The sequence below is a fragment of the Numida meleagris genome, chromosome 1 (assembly GCF_002078875.1).
Source record: "Numida meleagris isolate 19003 breed g44 Domestic line chromosome 1, NumMel1.0, whole genome shotgun sequence".
Taxonomy (NCBI): Eukaryota; Metazoa; Chordata; class Aves; order Galliformes; family Numididae; genus Numida; species Numida meleagris.
Genome location: NC_034409.1, coordinates 142,298,939 through 142,326,435, shown reverse-complemented (window position 1 = coordinate 142,326,435; position 27,497 = coordinate 142,298,939). Strand labels below are relative to the sequence as shown.

Below are 27,497 nucleotides of genomic sequence, written 5' to 3'. Positions count from 1 at the left end.
GAAATCTGTTGAATAAATTTTCAGGTGAAACACTTGTGCTTTCTCTTTAAGTCATATTGACATACTGATCAGGAAAGAATGAAGCTGATTTTAAAAGTATGAGATATACAGTAGTTTAGGATTGTTATGCTGTGCAAAAATAAACAATTAATGTATGATACCTTGCATCACAGTTTTTCAGTGTTTGTGCTTTATTACACTAATGGTTATTTCTTGTCTGGCGATAGTTACCATTTGTTAAGGTGACAAAAGTGGTGGGCAGTTTAACACAGATACTAAGTTTTAGTTCATTTCAGGTTTACAAAGACTGTTGAGCAAACAAGAAGGGGTGCCATTATCATTGTATTTCAGTTACAGTGCCACAAACATCTGCTACTTCTGAGTATGAAACATTTTTCAGTGTAGCCAAAAATCTGGAATTTGCAAGAATAATCACTTGTTTACATTAGAGAATTCCTCTTATATTTTTACTCTTTTTTATATCATTTCGCTGTTGATATTATTGAGTGATCTGACGCTTGCAGTTCGAAAACTCTTCCTGCGCACACTTCGGAGGTAATTGCGATAAAGGATGACGCTGATGACTCTAGCCTGAAATTGTTTAGAAACAATATAGTACAGTATAACGTCCAAGCAGGTACTGAGGTTCATGAGAAAGGTGGTAAAGGCTGCCCACGGATTGTAACTTGTACCTTCATTCAACATCATGAGGGCGAAGCAAATATGGAAGGGTACAAAGCAGACAAGTACTTGAGCAATCAAAGTGACTATGATTCTTATGGATCTCTCCTTGGCCTTAGGCTTCAATTTGGAAGTCTTGCCATGGATAAAATTGTAAATAATGACTAGGTAGCACCCCATCATGATAAGCAAGGGAATCAAAAAGAAAAATATCAAGCGAGAAAAGTTCAACATATTTACTTCCTTTAAATGGATGATATCGAGCATTTTCATGCAGGTGGTGAAATTGAAGGCTTTGTCTGGATCAGAACGTAGAAAGAGCAGTGGGGAAGTCGTTGCAAGGGTCATTATCCAGATTCCTGTACACGCCAGCAGAGCTTTTTTCGTATTTTTCAGTTCTTTGACATGTTTGGGCTGGACAATGGCCATAAATCTGTCTACGCTTATGAAAGCAAGCAACCACAGAGCAATGGCTGGATAAAATACAGTGAAAGCACTGATAATCCGACAGAATGTATCTCCAAAAGGCCACGTTTCTTTCCCATGGTAGATTATCCGAAAAGGCAAGGAAAGTATAAAAGTTATGTCCAGTAATGCCACATTCATCATGTATATAGTTATAGTGGTTCTCTTCTTAGTAGTGCAGCTGAAAACCCATAGTGCCGTGGCATTCACTAACAGTCCTACTGTGAATACAAAACTGTAGAAGACCAATGATGAAATCCTGTATTCCTCAGGGTAGTGATTCTCAGGCATCATATCGTAATTGTTCTTAGGAATAGTTGTTGCAGCCCATTAAAACCCTGAAAATAGATGGCATAGGAAAATTATTCTCCTTCAAGTAAAAACTTACTTAAAAAAACAAATGAGAATTTTTGTAGAATGAGGTTTAATAGTCATTGTATTGTCTGGTGGGAAAAATATGCTACTTCGGTTGCTTTTTCTGGTTATGAATATGTACTGTGCCATGAAGAAGGTACGTGTGTTGTCAGACTTATGAGAAATAGTTTAGATAAGCTGTATTAGTTAAATATAGAATTACTTAAGAGGAATAAAAAAGTCAGGATTGCTCAACTATTTTTGAATGTGTTCCAGTAGCTGGTAATTAGATAGAAATGGCTGTAATTGAAATAAAAGAGCTATATTCTAAAGAAAATATTTCTTCAACTTGTCCCTGTTGAAAAAATTGACTAGTAATGAAAAGAAATAAGTGAGCATGCCATGTAGTGACTCTTAGATATGCTAAGTGAAGTATTTACTTTGCATTTTAATTATGCAAGAACTACATAGATCCCAAAAGAATAGGTACGTGCATGCTGTTGCTCATAAAAGACATTAAAAATCTATCTCAGTAGCTCTGTAGGTTGAGTAAAGTCTTTATTCCCAGAGCTTCAGAATGAACCATCCAGTGTTTCTTCTTACAGCTGGGAGTCTGAAATCTCAAATTTCATTGTGCAGACTCAACTGATAAGATTGTCCCCTGGCTTATTCTGGAGCCACTTGAGGAAGGCAGATGTTATGTGATACTTGCAAGGGTGTTTTTGTGAGCCCACCCTTCCCCCTGTTTCCTGGCTCTCTGTTTTATTGCACTCTGACTTCACATGGGGGAGGTCCTCTGGTTTGGCCTTTTACCCAACCCCGTGGCAACTTTCTGAAGAGGAAGAGGAAAGAGTGAGTTAGTTGTTTGACTGATCTTCCTATTTGTGACGAGCATCTAAATAACTCCAGCAGCATAATTTCATAGAATCACGGAATGGTGTGGGTTGGAAGGGACCTCAAAGCCCACCCAGCCCCAACCCCGTGCTATGAGCAGGGCTGCCTTCCACCAGCTCAGGCTGCCCAGGGCCCCGTCCAGCCTGCCTTTGAATGCCTTCAATGATGAGGCACCCACAGCTTCTCTGGGCAGCCTGTGCCAGCACCTCACCACCCTGAGTAAAGAATTTCCTCCTAACATCTAACCTAAATCTCCCCACTTTCAGTTTAAAGCCATTCCCCCTTGTCCTGAGGCAGCAGAACTTTCTCAAGAGAAGAGGAATGCAGAGTTCCTGTGTGCTTATCCCCCAAGGTAGTGAGTGCATTGAAGTAAAAATTCCTTATTACAGCTCCACTATTTTTTGCCTTCGTTGTGATGCTTACCAGGCACTTTGTGCAGTGGCATAGGAACTTCCCTGTTGGATTGAACCAGTGTCTATTTGGGGCAGATGGCATATGTGTGACAGAAAATATTGTGGTGTATGCTTGTAGCACATTTGAAGTAATATTTATTGTACTGTTCCAGTTTTATTACTATTACATAAATTTGTCCACATATTGCTAGCAAAAATCCCACACATTTAAGTAAGTTCATTTTGCATTGTTGGAAATGATTCAGAAACCTTATTTCAAAACACTATTTCAGCAAAGCTCTGTGACTGTGTACAGTCATGCTAATGTTTAATGTTAATTCCACAATTTTAAGAATATTTTTGAAGTCCTCATGAGCTTTAATTAAAAAAAAAAATCCAGTTTTTTCCTTGTAGCTTCTGTTGCCGATGGTTGTTTATGACATAGTTCATTACTACCTGTATCCAGATCCTGACCAATTTGTAAGCTTAGTGCTAATGTACAAGACAAGTAGAAGAATTCAGTTTTTACAGATAAATGTTAGTAAGTGACATGAGTTTTGGTTTTGCTCTCCCCTTTGGACTTGCAGTGACTGTAGTCATTTCTAGTCAGGTCTTGTTTCTGTAATAACCAGCATGTTGATGGGAAGAGAGGAAGCTGAATCTGGCTTGAGCTTGTAACAGGAAAACGGGCTGCATGGCTTATTTGCAGATTATTTCAAGGCGGTGCCAATTGTTTCAGAGAATGGCCGTACTCTAACAGAAAGTTTTTTTAATTTTGTTTACTTGTTGAAGTCAGCGTTGCCAAATGTTGCAAGTTCAAATGCATGTCAGCATTGTCATTGTGTATTTATTGTAAATTTACTTTTTAAGAATCCAAAATCTGACATTTATGTAGTTAAGAATCAATTAGGTTTGGGGGGGAAAAAAAGCCTCTCTGTGTTTATACACAAGTACAATGATTTGGTTGTTTTTGTGGGTTTTTTTCTCCTATCAGTACTTGTCTGCCTGGATTTCAGGTTGACATCTCACGGATCAGCCCAAGTAGGTCTTCACATACCTCTGGTTGGACAGTTTTGCTTGAGTTGCTATCTTTCATAAGGGGAGCAGTTAATTATTTCTGTTTATAAAAGCGCTTAGAATCATAGAATCATTCGAGTTGAAAAGGACCCTTAAAGGTCATCTAGTCCAATTCCCCTGCAGTGAACATGGACATCCACAGCTAGATCAGGTTGCTAAGAGCCCCATCCTTGAATGTCTCCAAGGACGGGGCATCCACCATCTCTCTGGGCAACCTGTTCCACTGCCTCACCACCCTCATTGTAAATAACTTCTTCCTTATATCCAATCTAAATCTCCCCTCTTTTAGTCTGAAACTATTTCCCCTTGTCCTATCACAGCAGACCCTGCTAAAGAGTCTGACCCCTTCTTTCTTGTCACCCACCTTTGCTGAATGGCCACTCTCAGGTCTCCCTGGAGCCTTCTCTTCTCCAGGCTGAACACTTGCTGAAGAGCTCCTGGAATTACTGGTTTCCAGCTGTCTGTGCTAATCTTGAATTATTGACCTGACATCAGTCCATATGTTATGTCAACATGTTTTATATTTTAATTATGGCTAAGGTTCTTGGTACCTAACAAGCAGTGTAAAGCCTATCTAGATGCCATGAGCAGGAACAGAGACTTTCAGGACAAAACTAGAATTATTTTCCTTTAGAGTTTTACTATGAGCTAGGAAACAGCAATCCCATTTAAAGGATTTTCAGTGTATCTCTCTTCCCAAACCCTGAATTCTCCCCCTGCTTTTTTTTTCTCTTTCTATCCCTTACACTTGCTCACATTTCATCAAGGAGGACATGGCCTTCAGTGGATCATAAAGAGACCGAGCAACGTGATTGTTTTGTGTTTTTTGTATAAATGAAAACAAGGTTTTTTTCTTTAGTGATAGCATACTTATTAATTGTTGTAGTTATGACATATTTTTAAATTCAGTGTGAAAATCCTGAACAGTGATTATGGGACTATTTTTTATACAAACACATTCATTTTGCTTTGAACATTATTTAGAGAATGCTGCTTTTAGTTTGAAACTGTACAGTGCACTAAAGAATTACATTTCAATTCATTAGTCCTAGAATATACACCTGTGTTCAGCTTCCGAAGAAAGAAGTAAATCTTAACGCTACGCATCAACATCCAAGTTACTTTACTGAGGCAATATAATGGTTTGTGACTTACCTTTGGTGCAGTACAAAGTGTCTGCTGAGATGCTTGTTTCATAGCCCCTCGTGTGTAAAAGCTTTAGACTTCCTCTTCTCTGCTGAGCCGCACTATGCTATAAAATAGCTCTTCGCAGGCAGGAAGCAGTGACGCAATCTAGCTAGTTTTGAGCTTGCTATTGGTCATACTTAAAAGTGTCTTGTTAATATTTCATACACGTACAAGTTGACTTGCAGTATCTGTGACCTGATAGTTCTCATACCTTTTATAATATTTCCAGTGTGACCAAACTGGGCAATTGTACTATAGGTCCTTTAAAACTACATTTTTAATTGTTTGTGGTAAAGGCCAGACTGGATGGGGCTTTGAGCAACCTGGTCAAATGGGAGATGTCCCTGCCTATAGCAGGGGGTTGGAACTAGATGATCTTAAAGGTCCCTTCCAACCCAGACCATTCTATGATTCTGTGGTAAAATGGAAGCATGCTTTGGGTTGATGTTTATACACAAGGGTAAGGGCAAGAATACACATCTTGCTTATGAAAAGTTTCTAATAAGCATAATGCTGAAGTATTCTCTGTAGTCTGCAGTCATTTTCATGGAAATCCCCATTTTGTTTAAATGGGCTGGGGTAGTAGTCAGCCTGAAAGTGACAAGAGCTCACTGTGTTTGAAATGAGAAGTTTGATTCACTTGAAAACATTGCTTGGTTTATATCTGCACTGACCATAATGTACTAACACAGTAGCAATGCTTTACTGTCTGAAAAATAATAGCTTTCCTATTTAACAGATTGTCAGAAAAAGGCTTTGGAAGGAGTGTTTAGCCATTATTGAAATGGAATAAAATCTATCAACTGTGTCACAACAGACACCTGTGGTGAGTTGGGAATATTCTAAGTGGCTAGTAGCTAAGGGAGACAGGCAAGAAATCAGGAAAAAAAAAAGAAACAAAAGAGCCATTTGAAGAAGGAGATATTCCAGATTCTCTGCAGAGCGGTCATCAGTGGCAGTTCTCAGACTGTCTTTGGAACATTGAAGCACGCAATGGAGAGCTTGTTACCTCTGTTTGCCTCCATTTTTTCCCCTGCAAACGAAGTGACAAGAGATGTGTGTTGAGGAAGGGAACAGTAATATTTCAATCTCGTCCTGACATGCAGTCAAGAATTTGCTGGGATTGCATGCAGTGCCAGAAGCAATGCAGTCGTACAGCTCAGACGTAGCCAGAATCAGGTTTGTTTGTGGGATCACCCTTCTTCACTGACTGTAAGAGTAATGTCAGCAGGTGATCCTCAGCTAGCGCTAAAAGTAACTTCTGTGAAAAATATGCCCTGTCCTGGAGTCATGTAATCTCTCTCTGTTCAGTGGGCTTGTGGTAGTGCATAGATATTTGCACAGATCAGTGACCTAACCACAAGGTGGGGTTTGGTATAGTTTTCAGTGTGTAGATTGGTGATATCTTTAAATATTTGGACTTTTCAGATGAACTGGTACTTAATTTTTGTAATCATTTCAAGGATCTCTCAGATGCAACGAGCTGTAAATCCTGCCCCGTCCATCCTATAGAAATATAAATAGTTAAGTACTGCTTAATATTTTTGGGTTAAGGAGTGTTTTAAAAAGGCATGTTCTACAGAGAAAATCTGAAGGACTAAACAGTGTTGAAAACTAAGTGGCTTCATCCTTAGCGTAACAACTCTGGAGCATGCTCCAGAAGGATGAGTCACTCATGCTGTTTTCAAGTTTAGTGAAAGGTCACTGAAATCCAGTGACACAGATATTTTTTAAAGGTTTAAAAAAAGAGTATGCAGCTCCTGAAAAAGAAACCTAGGCTTTTCAGCTCTTGTGGACAAGAGCGTTTTATTTTTTGGTAACCAATCCACAGAACTCCTGGGGTCCCTTCAACCTAAGCTGTGCTATGGGCGTACTTAACAAGCAAATGGAGATACACTGTTCCCCGGGGCTAAATTAATTCTGGGTGCATGTTGGGTGTGAACACTTGCACTAGCTGTGGTTTGAAAGAGGTTGCTGGCCCCTCTGCTGTGCTCTGTTCCCCTGGTGCTGCAGCTTCTGTTGTAGGAAGCACCTGCTGCTCTTTCTGTTTGCCTCTCATTCTGTACTGTTTTGTCAGCTAGAGATGAGTGTTTCACAGTGGTTTTCCTCAGAAGGGAGTGTTTACTGAAATGAATGCTCAGTTCCATCCAGGGCTGGTTTTTTGTTTTGCTTTGTTCTGATGTTCAGGGAGAATGCTACCTTCTGTTAAAGCCACCTTTGAGTAGTTCAAAGCCAAGTCAACGTGCTGCCTGTCTGAGAGTAAGGCAGAGTGCACGTGTGGTCTGCTGCCCTGACTTCACTAGCAGCTGGTAAGCCTTGAAAGAAATCAGTCTGATTGCTTGCAGCAACGTCAAAGTGCATCACTGAGGGGATTGTCTTTATGCTGTTGTTCTTGCAAGAGTCAGGTAGTGCTTGGTTTTCTTTCTCAGTGGTTTACTCGTAGTACAGCAGAGTGCATTTTGCCTGTCCACTGCATCATGTAAGCTTTATCCGTCTGATACAGAAAAGCTCTCCGCTGGAGGGGCAGAATAATTACCCTCTGCTTTGGCTTGAGCTTGTGTTTTCCGTTTCTTTCTGAACTTGGCATCGTTTGGACCTGCTGGAAGTAAAGAACTGAAGCTTCTTGCACAGCCAGTGGTACAGGCAGCAGCTGTCCCCATGAGCCAGTCTGTTCACTTACCAGCCTGCTGTTGTGGGTGAGTTCACAAATGCGATTTTGGGTTACTGTTCTCAATCTTGATGAAATCATGCCTCACTTTTTATACTCATATTTTGTTGCACCATGGTGAAGGCCATGAATAGGAATAGACCACCAGTTAAAAGTTGTGGTGGCAATAAATGTAGTTAATGCGTAAATTTCTTGCAGGTTTTTTTCCGGCTTTGGCATATGCATGTTACTCAGAGGCTGGGTTCTGGCATAGCTGTCCCTCATCTCTCTCACAGCAACGTGGAGTAAATATAAATGCTGTGTGCAGCAGAGCTGATGGAATGGGAAACAGAGCAGCTGAAGGGGGCTGCAGCCCAGCTAGCCGTACCTGGCATGTTCTGCTTGATGTCATGTGTTGCTTTCCATTCTGGGTTTAGCTAAAATTTGGTGTAGTTTGAGGAAGGGGTTCCTGGTTTTGCCTTTTGGAAAAAAAAAAAAAAAGTGAAATTGGCATTCTATATTTCTCCTAAGGTTTTGTTTGTTTGTTTCTGTGGAGCCAGGACACATCCCATGTCACTGAATACCCTAAAAATATACAGTGCAACAGACAGACAGTTCCTCTCCTCAGCAGCATCAGCCTTTGAAAGAAGCACTACTTCAAAAATTTATTGAGATGTATTGAAAGTTGCAACTCTGAGATGTCTGGTAGTGGACTGAAGACAGCAGTTTGTTACACAGCAGCAATCTCACCATCTGTGCGGTTGCATATGTGGATCCCCCATCTATGTGGATGTCTCTGAGCATTGCAGGGGAGTTGGACAAGATGGCCTTAAAAGGTCCCTTCCAATTCTAAGGATTCTATGGTATTACCTCATGCCAAATACCAAAACAGATCCATGCTTGTTGATGAATCTGTATTGCCTTTGGCAGATTTCTTAAAATATTGTGTCTGTGTTCTGCTCTCCACCTTTGTTCTGTTACGTTGAGAAACAGTTTTTCTTTTGCCAAAAGTACAGATTTCCCATCACAAATATTCTGTCATTATTTAAAATCTATATGAATATTCAGCTTTTTTAAAAATATGAGTAAAATTGTCAGGGATATGCTATGTAGTGAGGTAGTTGTTCCTCTTAGGAACTGTCCAGGAAACTATTTTCAAATATTCCTTCTGGACTGAGTATGCAGCGTGTGATATTTTTGCTGTTGAGCTGCTCAGGTGCGTAGGAGTAGTGTTTCGAAACTCAGTATGCCTCCCAGGCATGGAGTCAGTGTTTAAAAAGAAATTTATTTATTCAGAGCTGTTATATTCAAGAATTTCGATGAAGTCTGGTGCAGAAGGTAGGGAAAATCTTTTTGATTCCTCCAGATCTCAGGAGCTTGGACAACCTCTGCTCAGTTACCAGCTGGAGGATATATAATTATAAATTAAATAATTAAAAAGTGCTCCATATGCTTTAGCACGTCATTGAAGTGCCAGAAATCAGAGTGAGCTGCAGAATTAGAGCAAGCAGTGTCCTTTAAGTTCAAGGACACCTTGCTCCGTGTGGCATTCCTGTGCACGGTGCCCAGCCCTGGCAGGTAGCTTGCTGTCGTGAAGTGACAGTCTTCTGTCACTCCTGTGCTATTCTGTCCATGCCACCTGTCTCTGGCACCGATTAATAAATACAGAGATGTGTTGAGGTTGCAAAGCTTGTTTTTCTGCAGTGGGTGAGGTTGAGCTGCTGTGAAAAGAGGTATTCAAGAGAGGAGGGCTTGTTGCTAACCATATGGACAGGCCAAAGCAGCTCAGATCCTGCCACGGAGCAGCGGGTCTCTGCAGGGCAGGGTTGCTTGGTGCGTCCTCAGCACTGTTCTTGGAGAGAAGTGGAGGATAAGGTGAGCACAAGTGTGCTCAGGGCATGGAATAGGCACCTGGGCACTGGGACAGGTCCAGCTGATGCTGAGAGCTGGCAAAGGAAGACAGCAGAGCTGGCTACTGGCAGATGGTTTCGGAGAAGTCACTGCCTTTGCACCTGACGTGCAGACATACTATTCTGTTTATCCCTTTTTGCTGTTAATGCTGTGTGAAAAGTGCCAACGGAGGTGTGCTACTCAAATGCATGATGAAGGCTGATTATTTGCATGCCATTCTTTTTTGCACTTTGAAATGCACTTGTGCTTTAGGCAAGAAATAAAGGCCCTTAACACCTTTTCCATCATATCCCAAGGCTGTATCTGCCCTGTCGGTGGGCTCTATACTTTCTTACCAAGTATTCAACTCCAGATCTGAAAGAGAGAGAGAAGGAGGTGAAACTCCTGAAGTTTATTGCAACAAGAAGCCTAGCAGAGTAAGGCAGGGCATGGATTTTAAGTTCAATAATGTAAGCATTGAGTTTCTTTGTGAAAACGTTGTGTTAGTAAAGATGGCAATAAGAAAGGAAAGGCAGGTAAAGCTAAGCTTGTGTAGCTGTCCTTTTCTGAACACATTCATCCTATGCATTCTTATTTTTGTCCTAGAACACGTGGTATATTGTTAAACAGGAGATCCTGAGCTGTGTCCATTTCTGAGCCCTGGAGTACAAGGGAGGCTTGGGCACAATTGCAGGCAGCCCAATGGAGGGCTGCCAAAGCATTCAGGGGATTGGAACATCTCTTCTATTAAAAGGGCCGTGAGAGCTGGGACTGCCCAGCCTGAAGAAGAGGAAGTTCAGGGAGATCTCATTGGTGTCTGTGAACATCTGAAGGGAGGCTGCACAAAGAACCGAGGCAGTCTCTGTTCAGAGGTCCCCATGCCAAGACAAGAGACCATGGACACAGAGTGGAGCCCAGGAGGCTCCCTCTGAACACCAGGAGCACTGCTGCACTGTGCGGGTGCCGGAGCACTGGCACAGGCTGCCCAGAGGCTGTGGGGTCTCCTCCCTGGAGCTCTCCAGAAGCCGCCTGGCCATGGGCCTGGGCACCCTGCTCTGGGTGGCGCTGCTGGAGCAGGGGCTGGGACACGTGGGTCCAGAGCTCCCTGCCAGCCTCAGCCATCCTGTGAGTCTGTGGTTGTTTTCATTTGCATGTAACTGAGCTCTGAACAGTGTGGTGGTGGGGCTCAAACGACACTGCAGCAGAAATAGGAGAAAGCGCAAGGCTCTATTTTGAATTAGATGCAGTGAAGGAAGGAAGGGCAGTGAAGGTGAAAAGATGTGGGACATCTCTCTATTTCTTCTTCTTTCTAATTGGACAGCATGTGTAGGTGATTGAGAAATATACCAGTTGTCCATAGTGCTTAATATTATCTAATTACATAGTTTATTTCCAAGGTGATAGTGTCACAGTTACTTGACTGCTTAACACAGTACCTTCTAGTAGTGGTGTTGAATCTGGCTTCTCTTTACTGCCATGTAGTTTGTGGCTTGATGCTTCTATTGCCTGATCGTGATATATTTGACAGTTGGTAAGAGGGTTTAGCATCCAATAAGAGGCAGTGTGAAATGCATTCTGACCTAGTGTGGTGATGATTAATTACTGCGTCAATGCTGCCATCTATGGATCTTAAGCTAGCGTAGCAACAGATCTTTGGCACAGCACAAAACAGGTATAACTAGGTCATTCCTTAATGCACCTCCTCTGCTTAGCCAATTATGCAGGAGAGCCAATTGTAAAGATTGAAAACCATTTTGACCACCCCTGGGGAAGGGAGCTACCTTGATATTTGTAAGCTTAGAATTTGCAATTCTGGAACTGCAAATTCTTTTACTGTTCGAAGAGTTGTATTTCACATCCTGCAACAAGTTGCCTTCTTGCATTTCATTTTTGGACAATAAGATATGGTCCTGAGAATGAATTGTAGGTGAATACATCCTTACTTATCGTCTGAATTTACCCTGTAAAAGTGGAGAATAAGAAGATGCTTTGCTGAGAAAGGGGAAAAGAAAGGGAAACAGTGCTTGTCATTCTTCTTCTGGAGTTATTACGTAACATAAGGATAAAGATTAATAAATCAAACAACCTTGAGCTTTTAAAGCTAGCCACCCCCAGGTTTGGTTGTATTTTGTTTGTCTGATAAGTCTCTATCAAAATTAGATGCCATAGCAACACCTTTCTTACTGCAGCACGTTGGTTTTCTGGAAGACTGGGTGTTTGCATTCTAAAAATTTAAATTATTTCACAAAAAGGAACGATGCTTTCTTTCTTAGTAATGGAAATAGGACGCCTCCTTTTTAGCTTAGTAGTTGATTCTTAAAGGTTATTTTCATTCTACCTAGGGATGGTTAGTTCTAAGAAAATCGACTTTTCTTTCTGTTCTTACTGTCAGAAACAGTAACGTTTTTTTGGGTTTTTTTTTTTTTTTTTACCCCTTCTCTTCCTCTTTCGGGAAGCAGCAGCACCTTGTTTGTTCCAAATGTTCAACCCCAGTAAAGGAAGACAGGAAAGTGGAAGTCCCTTTGGAATTCAGAAGGAAATCCTGTAGCTAATTGTAGATGTCTGTGCCAAACAATTCTGAACAAATGATAATTTTGGCTATTGTTTGTAACTTGGCTTACTGATGGTAGTGCCCCGTGTTACTTTGAAAACAGAGTCTTGTGGTAGTCATTATGTTCTAAAAATACCAGTTGTCTGATATTGGTACAAGTTCTACTATGAGCATAGATTGCTAGAACATTCTTGTATTAAGGATCTGGTATCCTTTCGTAAAGCAGGTAAAATATCCCTCACCATTCCAGAATGAACTGCCTCAATTCAGATGATGATCTATGACTCTTCCTTCCCTCTCCTCAGGCCTGTAGGGCAATTATTTGATTGGGGTAGGGGGAAGAAGGAAAAGGGAAGGATGAGTTATTCTTTAACGCAGTTGGAGATGTTATTGGTGTTAGGGAATACTGTATTGTATGTTTTTGTAATAATAAAGTGTATATGATTGCTGTCTTATGGCAGAGAGGGTGATGGAGTAACTTCCCAAAGGATGTCTTGTAGTGTGATGGATTCTTTAAAAGAAATCCTCATGATTTGCTGAAGAAGTTGATTCACTGAGTTCAGTGGTTTTCTGAGGAGGCACAGTTGTATGATTTTATGTATGTACTTCAATGTACATATTTATGTGTGACTTTAATAAACAAACGGGCATGAGGCAAGACAGTGCATATAGATATAGTAAGAAAACAACTGTGGTTGCTCCACTGAAGTATTAAGAAATTAAAATGTGTCTTTTTCAGAATTAAAGGTCTTTGCAGACCCTATATGTAAAGAACAAGAATTTTCAGTGTGACTTTAATTTAAAATTTCCTCCTTGCTTTTATTTTATGCTTACTAAATATACTAGTTCTGTGTAGTCATCACTTTGCTTCAGACACTTGGGTCTGTAGTTATAAAAAAAAAAATTGTTTGGTGGTCTTAATGGGGAAGTATTTTTGCGAAGAAATCACTTCTTTGCCACAGCTTTTCTATTTTGTTTCTGTTTTGTCATGAACAAGCTAAACCAGCTAAAGCTGGTTTCCTGCCAGCATCTTGGGCCTTAGAATATCCAAAGAGTTGTCTTTGTAAAAAGAAAACATGAACTAAAGCCAGGAACCAAAACAAAGTGTGAAAGGTCTTAACAAAAACAACAACAACAACAAAACCCCCCAAAAAACAAAGAAACCTGACAACAACAACAAAACCATCCCAAAAATGTAAGAAACATTAATTTTCAAGTGCTGTGGAACTAGCTAACTGTGTGAGTAAGATGAACATTAAAACCTCTTTTTACTAGTCATTAGTCTGTGAAGAAGTGTTATGGTATCTGTTACAATGTACTGATTATGATGTGTTAAGTTATGAGAAGAGATCTGATTTCCTTTTTGACCATCTCCATAAAGGGGCGCTCAGAAGTAATGTGTGCTTTTCTGCAGATGGCTTTTCTGTCACTTGTCACCATTCATTTTTTTTCAAGGACTTAATGAAAGAAGGTTTGTTTATTTTCCTTCACTTAACGATCCTATTCCGTAATGAGATGCTTATTTGGTTATGTCCTTCTTCAGATTGTGGTTCTCTGAGTCTGTGATTACCATTGTTATTCACCTTTTCACGAACATTGCATTTTAGTAGGTGTGCACTCTGACAGAAGTGTGAAAGAACATTCAAGCCTACATTCTTGAAGCACTATAACACCTTGTGCTTTCCCTCTTTCCTTCTTAACATTTTACCCAGAATTCAACATAAATTCCTGTATCGCTTCTCAGAAATCAACCTGCTTGATATTTCATCTAAGTTAATATATTTCACAGTGTCACGGAATCTCAGGATGGCTGAGATTGGGAGCTCTGGATGCAAGCAGAGCAGGGTGCCCAGGTCCATGGCCAGGCAGCTTCTGGAGATTTCCAGGGAGGAGACCCCACAGCCTCTGGGCAGCCTTCATCACCATTATTGGACTCTTTCCACTATGTCCATGTCTCTCTTGTACTAAGAGACTGTTCACTGAGGAGACAGGGTAGCTACAAGTAAACACCAGACATGAACCTCCGTGTCCACTGTGGAATCATTAAGGAGTGTTTCCATTCCAGAAATAAAAAACTAGTGTTTTATTCACACTTTAGTGTATGTAAAAGGCCCAAGACGGTAGCTACAGGCCTGTCACAGTAGCTGCAATGCAATCTTATCTCTCTTATGCCAAGAAGTCTACATTCCTTCTTCAGTTAACTTCTTTTAGGCTGCATTTAGAAGAGGTGAGTGTTCGCAGTAATCCCAGTGAATGTTCATTTCAAATATTCACTTAAAAGAAAGGAAGGACTATTTTGCAGCAGAAGGGGCTGAACAGTGCTTAAAAATAGTTATAAATGCAAAGTGACACATTATCAGTGTAAGTGAACTTAGCCACCCGGATTCTCACCTGGGGGCTCTAACGTATTTGGCTGATGGAAAGAGCTGTGTTAATTGAAAACGTAAATATCACTTCCCCAGCTGTGTTCTCTAAAGGAGTCAGCAAGAATAAACATGTGGCTTTTCCTCACCTGCTGAAGGTGCAATTTTAATGTGTGGGTGAGCTGTTGAAGTGAAAGCTGCTGCTTACGGAGTCATGCAGCCTGCTCTTTCCTATCTACATCTTGCAAGTCATCTGACTTCACACAGGCAGTAGTTATAGGGACATAAAATAATATTAAAATAAACACAGACATTCTTGTAGGATTCATTCTGCTCTGCCTGAAGTTTCTGAACCTTCTCACTTGTGGATGGATGAATGCCAGGACCAAAGCAAGGAAAGCAATGGGAGCAGGTAGCTGGAGGGAAGAGGAGGGACATTCTCTGTGACTGTACCACAAGATTCAGGTTTAATTGCTAGGATGCTTGTTGTTAAAGCATTGGTTGCTGCAGCAACAGTAACCTTTGCCAGAGGAGAGAGAGAGAGATGAGAAAGAACATTATAGCATGCCTGACAGGGTTCTACATGTTTTGTCACTACAAGGTCTGCATTTAAGGGCAATAAGAGACCAAAATACCTGGGCAGCATGCACCAAAACTAGAGGAAATGTGAAGAAATTCCTTGTAATAATATTCAATCAAATCCTACCCTCACGCAAGACCATTTCCCTGCATCCTGTCGTATGTCATCTGAGAAAAGAGATCGATACCCACCTCACCACAACTTCCATTCAGGTAGTTGTAGAGTGCAATAAGGTCTCCCCTCAAGCTCCTTTTCTCCACACTAAATAACCCCAGCTCCTGCAGCCACTACTCACAATTCATATGTCCACTCCCTTGACCTGCTTCAATACCCTTCTTGCACACACTGAAGCAACTTAATATTGTTCTTGTAGTTGAGGGGCCCAAAACTGAACACAGCACTCGAAGTGCAGTCTCACCAGTGCTGCATACAAGGGGACAATCCCTTCCCTGGCACTTCTGGCTGCTACTTCTGATGCCGGCAGATGCGAGCAGAGAGTACTAAGTGGCATTTGTATCTGCAGGCGGACACTTAGAAAAGTAGGTGTCACCACTTCCACACTTATTTTTTTTGTTACTTTTATCAGTGACAAGTGACAAGGATGTTATTATTAGAGCTCTGTGAAGTAAGTGTAATTATTCAAGATGGAAATATTTTATTTTTAAGGGGAGAGAAACTGGCCTGCGCTGCAGGAGGTTTAATCGCTGCAGTAAGTATTCTGTAAGCAGCTTACGGAGGTAAACATTATGTGAGCCTTTGCCAACTTAGTTAAATTTTGCCAGCTATCTTAACCCTTTCTATAAATAAATGAGTTGTAATTGGATTTCTGTACTAGATAGTTTTAAACAAAGATTATTAGAAGAACCAGTAACTGTTAAAAAGAAACTGCACTACGCGTATTGTTGTGAGACTACTTACATCTCTCTGAATGGTTTAGTACTTGTCTATCAGAATCAGAGTAGCAGATGGAGAGAAATATGAGATTGAGAGAAGAGGAGAAATAAGTGGATGATTGCTATATTTTATATTTGTATTGAACTTTCTGAAGTAAAAACATACCTTCTCTAAATATGTGAAGTGGTTGCTATATTTTTGTGAATTTGAGGCCATCCTTATCACCCTAAAAGATGGGAGTATTTTTAACATTTAGATTTTATATTTTTGTTTTCTTATAACCAGTGCTTCATTCCAGTGCCTCTCAGAGGCAGCACTGCTTGAAACGCTCTCAAATTTTAGGATAGATCACTGTTATGTTCTCCATGACCAGCAATTTGCTTGCATTTTTTTTTCTTTATTCTCTGTGAAGTCTTATCATTAGCTGTTCCACTTTGGTTCTATTGGCAACAAAAATTCATTCATTTAATTTTTTTAACCTACTCACTTTGGTCTTCTTGATTTGAAAGAATACGTTTTCTTTTTGGAGGGAAAGAATTGTAATCATCTTTTATCCTTCTGGTGTTGCAGTTGAAATTTTATATTTTAATTGAAATACCAAGCATTTTGCATAAGGAGAGGCTGATTCTTTCTGCTTCCTTCTAAGAAACGCACAAACACCTGCAAGCCAGGTAGCTATTTATTACTAGCCAAGAAAAGCTAATAACAAGTGGTGAAACCTTCTCTCTCTCCTCATGCTGAGAGCCGTGAGCTGATAAGAGCATTGGGCAGACCTTTGGTCAGAGCCTTTCTGTGGTGAGGTTCACCAGCTCTGAGATCACTGGTGTTTCTGCAGGGTTTTTCTCATGGTGCAGACTCTTCCATCACTGGCAGCAGTCAAGCCTTGAGTGAGGATTTAGCTTTTCAGACTCCCTTGGACGGTATTCTCTATTGTTCTTGTCCTAGAACAAATGTGCATGATCTGCATTTCATATGGAAGAGACAATACATTATACCTGTACTTATGATTAAATATGCATCGACTACATGTACACTGATGAATTATGCATTGCCTATGCACACATTGGTTAATTATACTAATGATTAGATACACCTTGATAAAGTAGTAGTTCCATGGTTTATATGAAGGGTACACCCGTACTAGTGGTTGTGTGGTTCATTCACTCTTTGTGGAACAGCTGTCTGCTGCTGGCTTCTACAACAGTAAAACAAGTGAAACAATTGGTGAACTTACTTCTGCAATTTCCTTCAAAGTTCTGCTCATTTTCTGATGTCTTACAGATCAGAGAAGTGTTGCTGTTCTAAGCAAAAGTCACTTAAGACCCTAACCTTTACTTTTTAACTGCTCTGCAATTTTTGGTGCATCTTACTGACACACGCCGATATTTTTCCTCTTTCCCCTCTTTGCAACTATTGTGATTGTTATCTGCATCGAAGAGTTCTGCCGTGAGTAGGTGAATTAGATGGAGCATAAATCATAGTTCTTATTTTGAGCTTTTTTTTTTTTTTGAGATGCTGGTGAACTGTGAACAGAGTACCAAAAACTTCTTCCACCCAAGCATGTCTGTGGCCAGTGAGGTGCACTTGTTTCCTGTTTTTGTTTGGAAATAGAAAGTGACACCTTGTGAAAGAGCATTAGAATCAGATTTCTGAGAAGAGAGTTCAGAGTTCAAACCCCATCATTTTGCCTTGATATTCACATCATTTTTGACAGAGGATATTGAGGGGAGCATATAAACAGGAGGGAGTACGGCTGTTTATGTGGATGGATAGTGATAGGACAAGGGGGAATGGTTTTCAACTAAGACAGGGGAGGTTTAGGTTAGATGTTAGGAGGAAGTTTTTCACACAGAGGGTGGTGACGCACTGGAACAGGTTGCCCAAGGAGGTTGTGGATGGCCCGTCCCTGGAGGCATTCAAGGCCAGGCTGGATGTGGCTCTGGGCAGCCTGGTCTAGTGGTTGGTGACCCTGCACACAGCAGGGGGATTGAAACTCAATGATCATTATGGTCCTTTTCAACCCAGGCGATTCTATGATTTATGATATAAATTAATACTAAACGTTGCTCTCTCTTGGGAAACTGATTAAAACTATAAAGATAAATACCACTTCAAAAAAAGAAGTTTTGAAGAACTTAGGCTGCGTGCTGAAGAGGTTTCATCTGTCATTAAAAGCACAGAATCACAGAAGGGCTTGGGTTGGGAGGGACCTTAAAGCCCACCCAGTCCCAACCCCCTGCTGTGGGTGGGGCTGCTTCCCACTAGATCAGGGCCCATCCAACCTGGCCTTGAGCACCTCCAGGGATGGGGCGTCCACAGCTTCTCTGGGCAGACTGTTCCAGTGCAAAATACATTATGTTACTATCTCTTTATTGATCCAAAAATATTTTAATGGACATTTTTATTGCAATTCTAATAATCAGTCATTAAATTTCAGTAGGAGTTTGCAAACTGTAGCACAAGAAGCACTGCAAAGTCTTATAGGATGGTGGTGGTGCTTGGCTGCTTGAATGCAGATGCTGAGCTGTACAGTAAATGCCTACTGTCATGGTTTTGTGATTTTCGGTTATTGGTATTCCTCATCGTAACATCATGTAGTGAATGTACCTGGTTCTCAGAAGAGAAGGACTACTACATTCCCCACGGCACTTTGCTCCTCTGTTACCATTTTCCAGCCGGAGGGAAAAGATAAAAGCTCGCAGTATAAAAGCTTGCAGATCACGAGACCTCGTCCCTTTTTCCGCCGTCTCTCGTCTTGGCAGCACCTCGCTCTCCAGCCGTCTTATCGTCAGTAGTAGAGTAAGGCCTACCTTGATTTTGGGACATTCTCTCTCTCTGTATTGGATTTATCAGCTTAAATTGTAATTATATTGTATTATAGTGTGTTGTTTTGCATTCCGATATCTTATTTAGTAAATTAGTTTGTTTCTCCTCAGATTGTTGCCGCTGTTCTTTGCTCTCAGGGCCATCTCCTTACCCTTTTCCCTTTTCACGGGGTGTGGACCCGTGGATCCCCTGTCCCCTTCATCATGGAACCGGGCCAAACGCCCGTAAACCGTTGACATCTACTCACCACCAGCAATTAATTTACTCTATTAGGAATGCAGAACTACAGCCAGAGGAAGTGATTTTTCCAAATTCAACTTTCACATGCAGCAGAAGACTGGAGCCATGTATAGAGGCCTTTAATGGAGGCAGTAAAATGAGTTTGGGCAACAGGAGGCATTTCCCTGACCTTACGCTCACCATCTGTAGTGGTCCATGGGTGGTCTGTCTAGCTGTGTAGGTTTGCTTAGCTGTGGGCAACTCTCCAGGTGTTCACATGTATGCAGAGGCTGCCTGAGGCCACAGGCATGGGATGAGGGTACTGGCTGAATGGCTTTACTGGTGCAGGAGAAAAGCAGCAGAAGAGGATGAAGAGGTATCCTGGCTGTGCCCAGAATTGAAAGCTGCTTATTTTGTAGCCATCGCTAGTGTTTGTGGTCACTAGTTCCACTTGCTGGTGGTGGTATCAGCATGTTGGTTCTTATTCAGCTCTAGCTTGTGGGTTAAGGAGGAGTTAAAGATGAAAGATCGTTCTTAGGTGACTTCTATACAAACATAATTTGTTATGCCAGCAAATTCAGATGGCTTGATATTTTTTTTCTCCATAGAATGGAGATACTTTCTTCCAGGCCACATTTTTGTTAGTGATACACAATGTATTGTGTTCTTAGAGACCTCTAGTGAGATATCCTCTCTGATTCGTTTCATTTTTTGTCTAGAACAAAGCCATGAGGAGAGAGAATGAGATGTTGTCAAGAATCAGAGATACAGAACCAGAAACATAGAATCATTTAGGTTTGAAAAGATCCTTGAGATCATCCAGTCCAACCATCCACCCAAAGACCAAATCCACTACTAAACCACGTTCCTAAGCACCATCTCTCAAACCTTAACATGTTTAAACATAACAACAGAAAAGTACTTTAGAAAAAAATATATACTTATAAGTACAAAGAGCAGAGTCATTTAAAAATGATTATAGATGGAACAGAAAGCAAACTTTCTGTTTTCTGTCTGAGAAAACATTGCTCAAACAAGTGGTATCTCTCCAGGCTTTAACTTGGGTTTTCAACTTTGAACTCTTGTGGAGTTAAAGTGGTGATTTAGGAGAAAACCCAAATAATGGAATCATCCTGTAGTTTATCTAAACTAATCTGAAACTTTGCCCTCTTGTCCCTCTTTTAGCATAAATAAACTATTATATATTTTTCTTATTTGCTAGCCCAGACACATTTAAAATAGATGATTTGTGCTCAGCAAAGTGAAGGATTCATTTTTGATGGGCATTTGTGTTGTTTCAAATAGCTTCCATTGAAAATGCACTGTACCTTTTTCTTTTTAGTTTTTTTTTTTTTTTGCATGCAAAAACCACTTGTCCTGGAGTCTTCATTTCTTTCACTGCCAAAAATACCTCATACATACCACTGGCATAGTTGGACTTCCTGTCCAGCTGGGCACAGGTTCTATGTCGTTATTATAACTAGATAGAATTATTGTAACTTTCCGTACTTTGCAATTGCAGTATGAAGGTTTCTTCGGATTCTTAGCTGCTTTGTATCATCAGCTGCTGCCAAAACATTATCTGACTGCTTAATAGCCTAGTAAGTTGAGAATAATCAGTTTTCAGCATCTCTATATTTAAAGTAGGCTGCATCGATGTGCCTTCTGCTAACTAACCACAACTTCCCTCGAAAGTTACATGCCACAGGAAGGATGAAACTGCTATGTCTAGCTTATTAGAGTGAGGAACATATTTCTCCTTGTGCAAAAAACTGCATACTTTTCTGGAGAGGGTAGGATAACCACAAATGTTGCTGCCTTCAAAACAGGTGCAAAACTTGCTTTTTTAGTTTAGCACTTTGCACAACATCTGTCACAAGTGAGGAAAAGAAAAGAGGAAGAGGAGAAACTCATATTTTTGCGCTGAGAAAAAAATGAATGCAGCCTTTTGGAAAGAAATCTAAGCTGTGTCTTGAGCATTTTTTATTTTAGGAGGGTACCAGTGACAAGGAGCTTGGAGGACAACACTAGACAGTATTTTGAGTTATTATTTGCTAGTTTTACCCCAAGACTAGTGAGTTTTGTGCTGCTTTCCTGTTTGACTTAATCAAAGTTTTGACCAAGTTTGTTACAGTCATAGAAGAACACAAGTTGGAAGGAATTTCAGGAGATTGTCTTGCCCTGGTAGTACTAATTTAGTCAGAGCTGTATCCTGTAGATGTTGAAGATCTCTTAAGGATAGAAATTACACAGCCTTTCTGTGCTGCCTTTTCCACCCGCTAATGTCATGGTGAAAAAATGCTGCTTCCTATATGATTGTTACTTACTGGAACTGTGTGTCTCCATCTTTGCTTTGCCCCCATTAGACAGTTGAAGATGCCCATTTGGCATCTCCTCTCAGTCTTCTCTCTCTAGACTGCACAAACTTAGCTCTTTCATCCTCTTCTTGTGTAGCATGTGCTACAATCCTCTAATTATGTTTTGGTGGCCCTATGCTGGAATTATTTCAGTATGTCAGTGTTTTTCTACCAAGGAGCATAACAATGGTCACAGGACTCCAGGTATGATCTCACACGTACTGAATAGAGAAAGATCACTTCCCTTGATGTTCTTTCTAACACGGTCCAGTACATATTTGGCTAAGAGGTCACAGTACTGACTCCTTTTGAACCTACCATCCATCAATACCCCAGGCCCTTTTTGCAAAGCTGCCCTCTATCCAGTAAGTGCCCAACCTGCTCTGTTGTACGATTCCATGTAGGGTGCAGGACTTCACATCTGACTTCTCTGATTTTCTTGAAATTCCTTTGAGCCTATTTGTCTGGATGTTTGAGGTCTAGTTCTTCTTTATTTCATGCATTTGAGCAAGGTGATCCAAATTTAGCAGTCATGGATTGATATCCCAGTTTTGAGATTCACTTATATGCTGCTGTGGTAGGAAAAGTAAGATGGTGCACTGCTGGTTTCCTTTGTTTGGAGATACCCTGCTCTCTTCTGCCACTGACTCTAACACATTTGGATTTGCATTTTTTCTGGGTTTTGGCCTTCTTTCCTTCTCTCTGTAATTTGGATGAAGTGACCAATAGCTTAGAGTTCGAGGGAAAAGAGATTAGATGACTTGAAGGAAGGGGTTTCAATGCCTGTCTGAAATCATGAGTGATGTGGACAGGGTAAATGTAGAGTCAACGTGTTCACTCATTTCCAGTATGGCAAACAGGGGACTTCAAATGAAACTTGCAGGTGTCACAGATGAAATGAAATGGCCCTAGACACCATGCACAGAGTGAAACTTCTTGCTTCAAGATGCTACAGACTTCAACATTTCATGTAAGTTCAAAAAGGGACCAGACAGACCGATGGAAGAAAGACTGATAGGGGCTGTTGTATGCAAAGATAAGATAGCTGCCTCAGGAGGTCCAAAGTTAGACATTGCAGGAAACCAAGGCAGTATTCTGAGAGGAAAAAAAAAAAAGAGGAAATACGTTTGAGCATTTATTACAGTAACCCTAGTTTTTCTTCAGAGAAAAATTGCAGCTTAGTTGTGTTCATTTTGTACCATAGCCTTAATCTGCAGATGGTACTAGGAGATGTTCTTCTGAAATTAATTTGATGTTTTTCAAGATTCTTAGCGTCCCTTCACCTTGTCTGTACTCAGACAGCATAGAAAGATACTGCTAAAATACAAACTGTAGAGCTTTGTCTTGAGTTCTTCTGCTCTGTACCACAGACATGGAGGTAGAAGAGACAGACTACATCCCTGCTTTTCAGCTTCTCCAAAACTGGTTGTATAAGGCAGTTTCTTTTCTCATTCTCTTCAGCTGTGCCACATTCATTTTCACTTTATTAGAGGTTCATAGTTTTCATGGAGTCTGTACATTCCTTGCTTACCTGAAAGCTTTTGAATTTCACAACTAGATTAGTCTTTATTGCAATGTTTGGTTAAAAAAAGAACAAAAACCCTTTTTATGCTAATAAACTGGCTGGTAAAAGAGGAGTCATCAAGCAGCTTCGGGAACAGTGTTATTTGTGGTAGCGTGTTTACTATTTCACACAGCTGCTGTTAATGGTTTTTGCTAAGAGATGAGTGTTGCTGACAAGTTCCTCATCTGTGTAGCTTTCAGGATGATAGCAAGAGTCAGGCAGTGATTCCTGTAGGAGTTAGTCTCCTGGAGCTCTCCTGAGTACAGTTCCAATCACTGATGGATGTTCTACCCTCATTCTTCCATTCTGAAGTTGTCATTTTGAGTCAAGAAGGTTTTGCTGGAACCATTACAACTTGTTTGACAAAGACCAGTTTCTTTTAGGCTAACTCTAAGGCCGATGGTGTTGCTAGCCAGATACAATTCTGATGGCTGGTTTTTTTGTTTGTTTGTTTTGATTTGTTTGGGCTTTTTTTTGATTGGCTGTTTTTTAAGTTTTCTCCCATTAGACTTTACTAAGGTCTTTCTAACTTCTTTGATTCTGTCCAAGCTGAATGTCAGCTTGTCTCCAGACGAGGTTCCAAGAAGCCACTAAGTATTCAGATATCATGGCTAGATCCACCTTCTAGGTATCTTCCCTAAAGGCGATAAACTGCTTTTGCATTGTTTTTTTTTTTTTTCTCACTTATGAAACTGTAATGAATGATAACGGAATCCACAAATGGATAGAAACACCCAAACAACATTTGAAAGGAGTTTGAATGTGGAGGATAACCACAGCTCTGTCCGTTTGGTTAGTGAGCATGCTGACATAGTCTCCGGAAACTAAGTGCAGATTATATATCAATGTCTTGGAGCAGGGCTTTCAGATAGGCCTATGTGGTGGCTTGACACCAGCCAGCAGCTGAACACCCATGCTGCTGCTGGCTCATTCTTTCCTCCTCAGATGGATAGTGAAGAGAATAGGAAGAGTAAAAGCGAGAAAACTCATGGGTGGAGGTGAGAACAAAACAAGCAGTGCAAAATCAGTTGCTCACCACCTACCCCAAGCAGACTGATGTCCAGCCAGTCTCTGAACAGACACCTTAGAAGGCAAAACACCCTGCCTCTCTCTTACCCTACTTTTTCGATTTGGTTATGTAGAGACCATTACTGTGTTGTATATCAGCAAACTGCATCATGTGAGATCTTCTCAGTCCTGAAAGGAAACAGTACCTATTTGGAGATAATTGTGTCCCTTCTGTCAGCTTTCCAGGAGCTTTGGATATTCCAGCAGAAAGGCTTGGCATGACTTAGGTAGTTTGGTTTCACTACCTAGTGAATCTGTCTGTTTGGAAACCCAGAATGCTACTCTCCTCTTACCAGGCCTGCTTTCTGCTAGGATTGCAGATCTTCACCCAAGTCTAAAAGTTTTCCCTTCACTACCTGAATGCCAGATGTCTCAGGAAAGTCCCTTTCCGGTAAGAAACAACAAAAAGGACTACTTGTTCTAACTTAGAGAAGAGACTTGTAAAATGATGGTTCTTTGAAGTTATCTTCCCCATCATTGATTCTTCCATTTACCCTTGATTATCTAGTGGAACTAAAGAAATGTAACCTTTCATATAAGCTTATTTAAGTCCTCTTAGCAGCTGCCCTAGCCATGCCCTGCTAAGTCTTGAAGTGAAAGGTCTTCCATCATTTTGTCATGAACAGTTTTTAAGGTCCTGACTGGATTTTGCCCTCCAAATAGAGATCCTGTTTGTCCATAGAACTTCATCCAAATCCCCCTGAGTTAAGCCACTTGAACCTAATGCTGCTTGTCAGCTGCTTGCTTTATCTGTGAAAAGAGATTTGTACATATCCACATCTGTACAACCAATTCCCAGCTTGTCACACCAAAAAGCTCATTAAAACCTTTTACCAAAGGTGGATTCTAATTTTCACTTGAAAAGAATATGCTGCTTCAGCCGCATGTTGCATAACATGGCATTCTCTTTTCTTGTCAGACCAACAGAATCAGATCTTTCCCTTCTCTTTGTGGAAAGTACAAAGATCCAAGGGAATCTTACTCTCTTTGTGATGAGTCTTGCACTTATGTATTTGTTGCATTAGGAAAGAACTGTGGTTTACTGTAAGACCGTTTTCCATGATATCTTGAACAAGAAATACAGAAGTAGTTTGAAGTTCCTACTCAGTGAGAAACGCTGACAGCTGATATTCCCTGGACATCTGCCAGTACCAGTCACATTTGCCAAATGTTATGTGCTACCTTTGGAATAACTGTCTGCCAGTCTTCATTTTGCTCTGGGAATTTGCTGGTGTGAACTTCCTCAGTGTTAATGACTAACCTTCTTTTGAAGGAAGAAGCCTGGATACTTAATTTTAATTGTTTTGTTTCAACAGTCTGTTTATGTGTTCAGAGCCCTTTCGTTTCCTACTTTCTCAGCATGTTATATACTCAGTGTCAGAGAGGAGAAGAGATATCAGGTACAGTTTTACTCCCTTTATTCATGTGTGTGAGGCATGCAGGAGGAGAGGGACTTGAGCTGTGTCTTGGTGGGTAAAAATTTTGTTCTAAAAATATTCCAACAAATAATACCAGGGGAAGGGTACCTGCAGAATGAATGGAAAAAGGCCTCTTGAAGAAAACCAGTCATTTGGGAAGAGCTGCAAGCTTTCAGAATTACTGGCCTCCCTTGCTCCCATGCAGCAGCTTGTTACCACCTCTCTAGTGATGGCCCCGCAGCACACCTGGTAGAAGAAAGACAGATGCTCTCTAAGCCTTTGAAACAGAGTTGTAGGCCAGCTGAAACCACCACAACTACTTTTGGCAGTTTCAAATAGGCACATATAAAAGAATCTCACTGATATAAGTTTGCATGGTCTGTGAAGTACTGATGAGCATTGAGGGGAAGCAAGTAGCATCAGCTACCTCAGCTGTAAATTGTTGCTTTGTTTTTAGGACTTTTGTCAGGAAGCTGAGCTTATCTTTTAAGTTTTTTTATTATTGTTGTTGTTTAGTTCTGCATCTGAGAAATATTAAAATAAGGAGAAAGTAAGCTTTTTTTCAAACCAGTATCCAACTAGACCAACACTCTAAGGCTTATTTGAGCAAAAGCAATATTTTTGAATGAAGATAGCTGTTTGTTTTTGAAGTCACATCAACATTTTCAAAATCTGGACTTGAAAATAATGGAATTGCTAACCTGAGCAAACAGGGACAGAGAAACTGAAGTTGTCAGTGCAGCCCTTCACTTTGTTTCTGCTTAAAAGTGGATAAATATATGCATTATGTGGTGTTGTGATATATACTTGAGTTTTACAGATTTCTAGCCTTAAGGCTTTGTAACAATAGATGCATGCCAGAAGTAAAAAAACAAACAAACAAACAAACAAACAAAAAAAAACCAAAAAAACAGGCATTAGTAGAGTAAAAAGAGCTTGTAAAGCTTGTAATGCTATGGTGTTAACAGTACATATAGTTTATTATTTTTACAACTTCTAGGCAATCATGAGTAGTCTGTGATTTTTATCAGCTTATCATTTATTAACTCCTATAGCAACAAATTCTTAAATAATATTTCAAAATAGTTTATTAAAAAAAAACTGGCGAGAACAGAACTGCTATGGTACACAGAATTAAGTGAAATTTCTCATGTTAAAAACAAATTTTCTTACTCCACTTTTACTGTGGCAACATAGTGTCTTCTGTAACTGGAAATTCAATTTTGACAGTCTAAGTGGTATGAAATATAGGGTCCTTTACTTTTTCTTTCCCATAATAAAGTAATTATTCATTAATTTTTCCCTACTGCTGCTCAGTTACAACTCTTCCATGTTTGCAGGCAGGCAGAGATCGACATGTGAGGAAGGAAGAAACTGCAAAGATGGCAAATGTAACTGTTTGATGATTTTTCAGAACAGTCTCAATGCTGGAGGTATATAACTGCAATAAATAAAATTTATTCTGACATCTGGCCTACCTTTTGCCAGTAATTATCAGGCATTCTTTAGATTTCCTTTTTCATCATGTGGTTCTATTACCAAGTTGTGTTGGCAAGTGGAGGTATATTAATAAGGCAGAAGACAAAAGAAAAGAGATGGGGGCCAGAAATAAAGCAGGGAAGGAAACTGACACGTTACGGAAGGGCATGACAGCAGGAACCCAAGACCCGCATCCTGGATGTATGTTGGTAGTCAGCCAATTCCAGTAGGATGTGTTTATGTCATTTGTTCTCTTTGGGCACCACTTCTGTGTGCCCAAATGCACTCCAGAAGTGCTCTGTGAAGGCATGGTAGAAAAGTTTGTTCTTTCCCAGCCAATCAATCATAGAATCACAGGATATCCCAAGTCAGAAGGGACCCATAAGAATCATTGAGTCCAACTCCTGGCTCCACGCAGGACCACACAAAAATCAGGCCCTATGTCTGAGAGCACTGTCCAAACATTCCATGATTTCTGACAGCCCAGGGCCATGCCCACTGCCCTGGGCAGTCTGTTCAATGCCCACCGCCCTCTGGTGCAGAACCTGTCCCTAACCCCCACCTGCCCCTCCCCTGACACAGCTCCATGC

General features: G+C 40.6%; 2 protein-coding genes across 3 annotated transcripts in view; one reads left to right on the top strand and one right to left on the bottom strand.

Annotated features, from left to right (window-relative positions):
* The window catches only part of UBAC2 (UBA domain containing 2), a 92,742-nt gene that overhangs the window by 14,428 nt on the left and 50,817 nt on the right, over positions 1-27,497 (top strand). The gene's annotated exons all lie outside the window — the stretch shown is intronic.
* GPR18 (G protein-coupled receptor 18) lies at positions 168-7,107 on the bottom strand. The gene is made up of 2 exons (XM_021416138.1): positions 5,019-7,107; positions 168-1,484 (listed from the first exon to the last, which is right to left on the bottom strand). The coding sequence occupies exon 2, from the start codon at positions 1,438-1,440 to the stop codon at positions 478-480; it is 963 nt and encodes a 320-aa protein (XP_021271813.1). The 5' UTR covers positions 1,441-1,484; positions 5,019-7,107; the 3' UTR covers positions 168-477.

Bases quoted from the DNA above. Each gene is read 5' to 3' on its own strand.
- GPR18 (XM_021416138.1), bottom strand. From the start codon at position 1,440: ATGATGCCTGAGAATCACTACCCTGAGGAATACAGGATTTCATCATTG.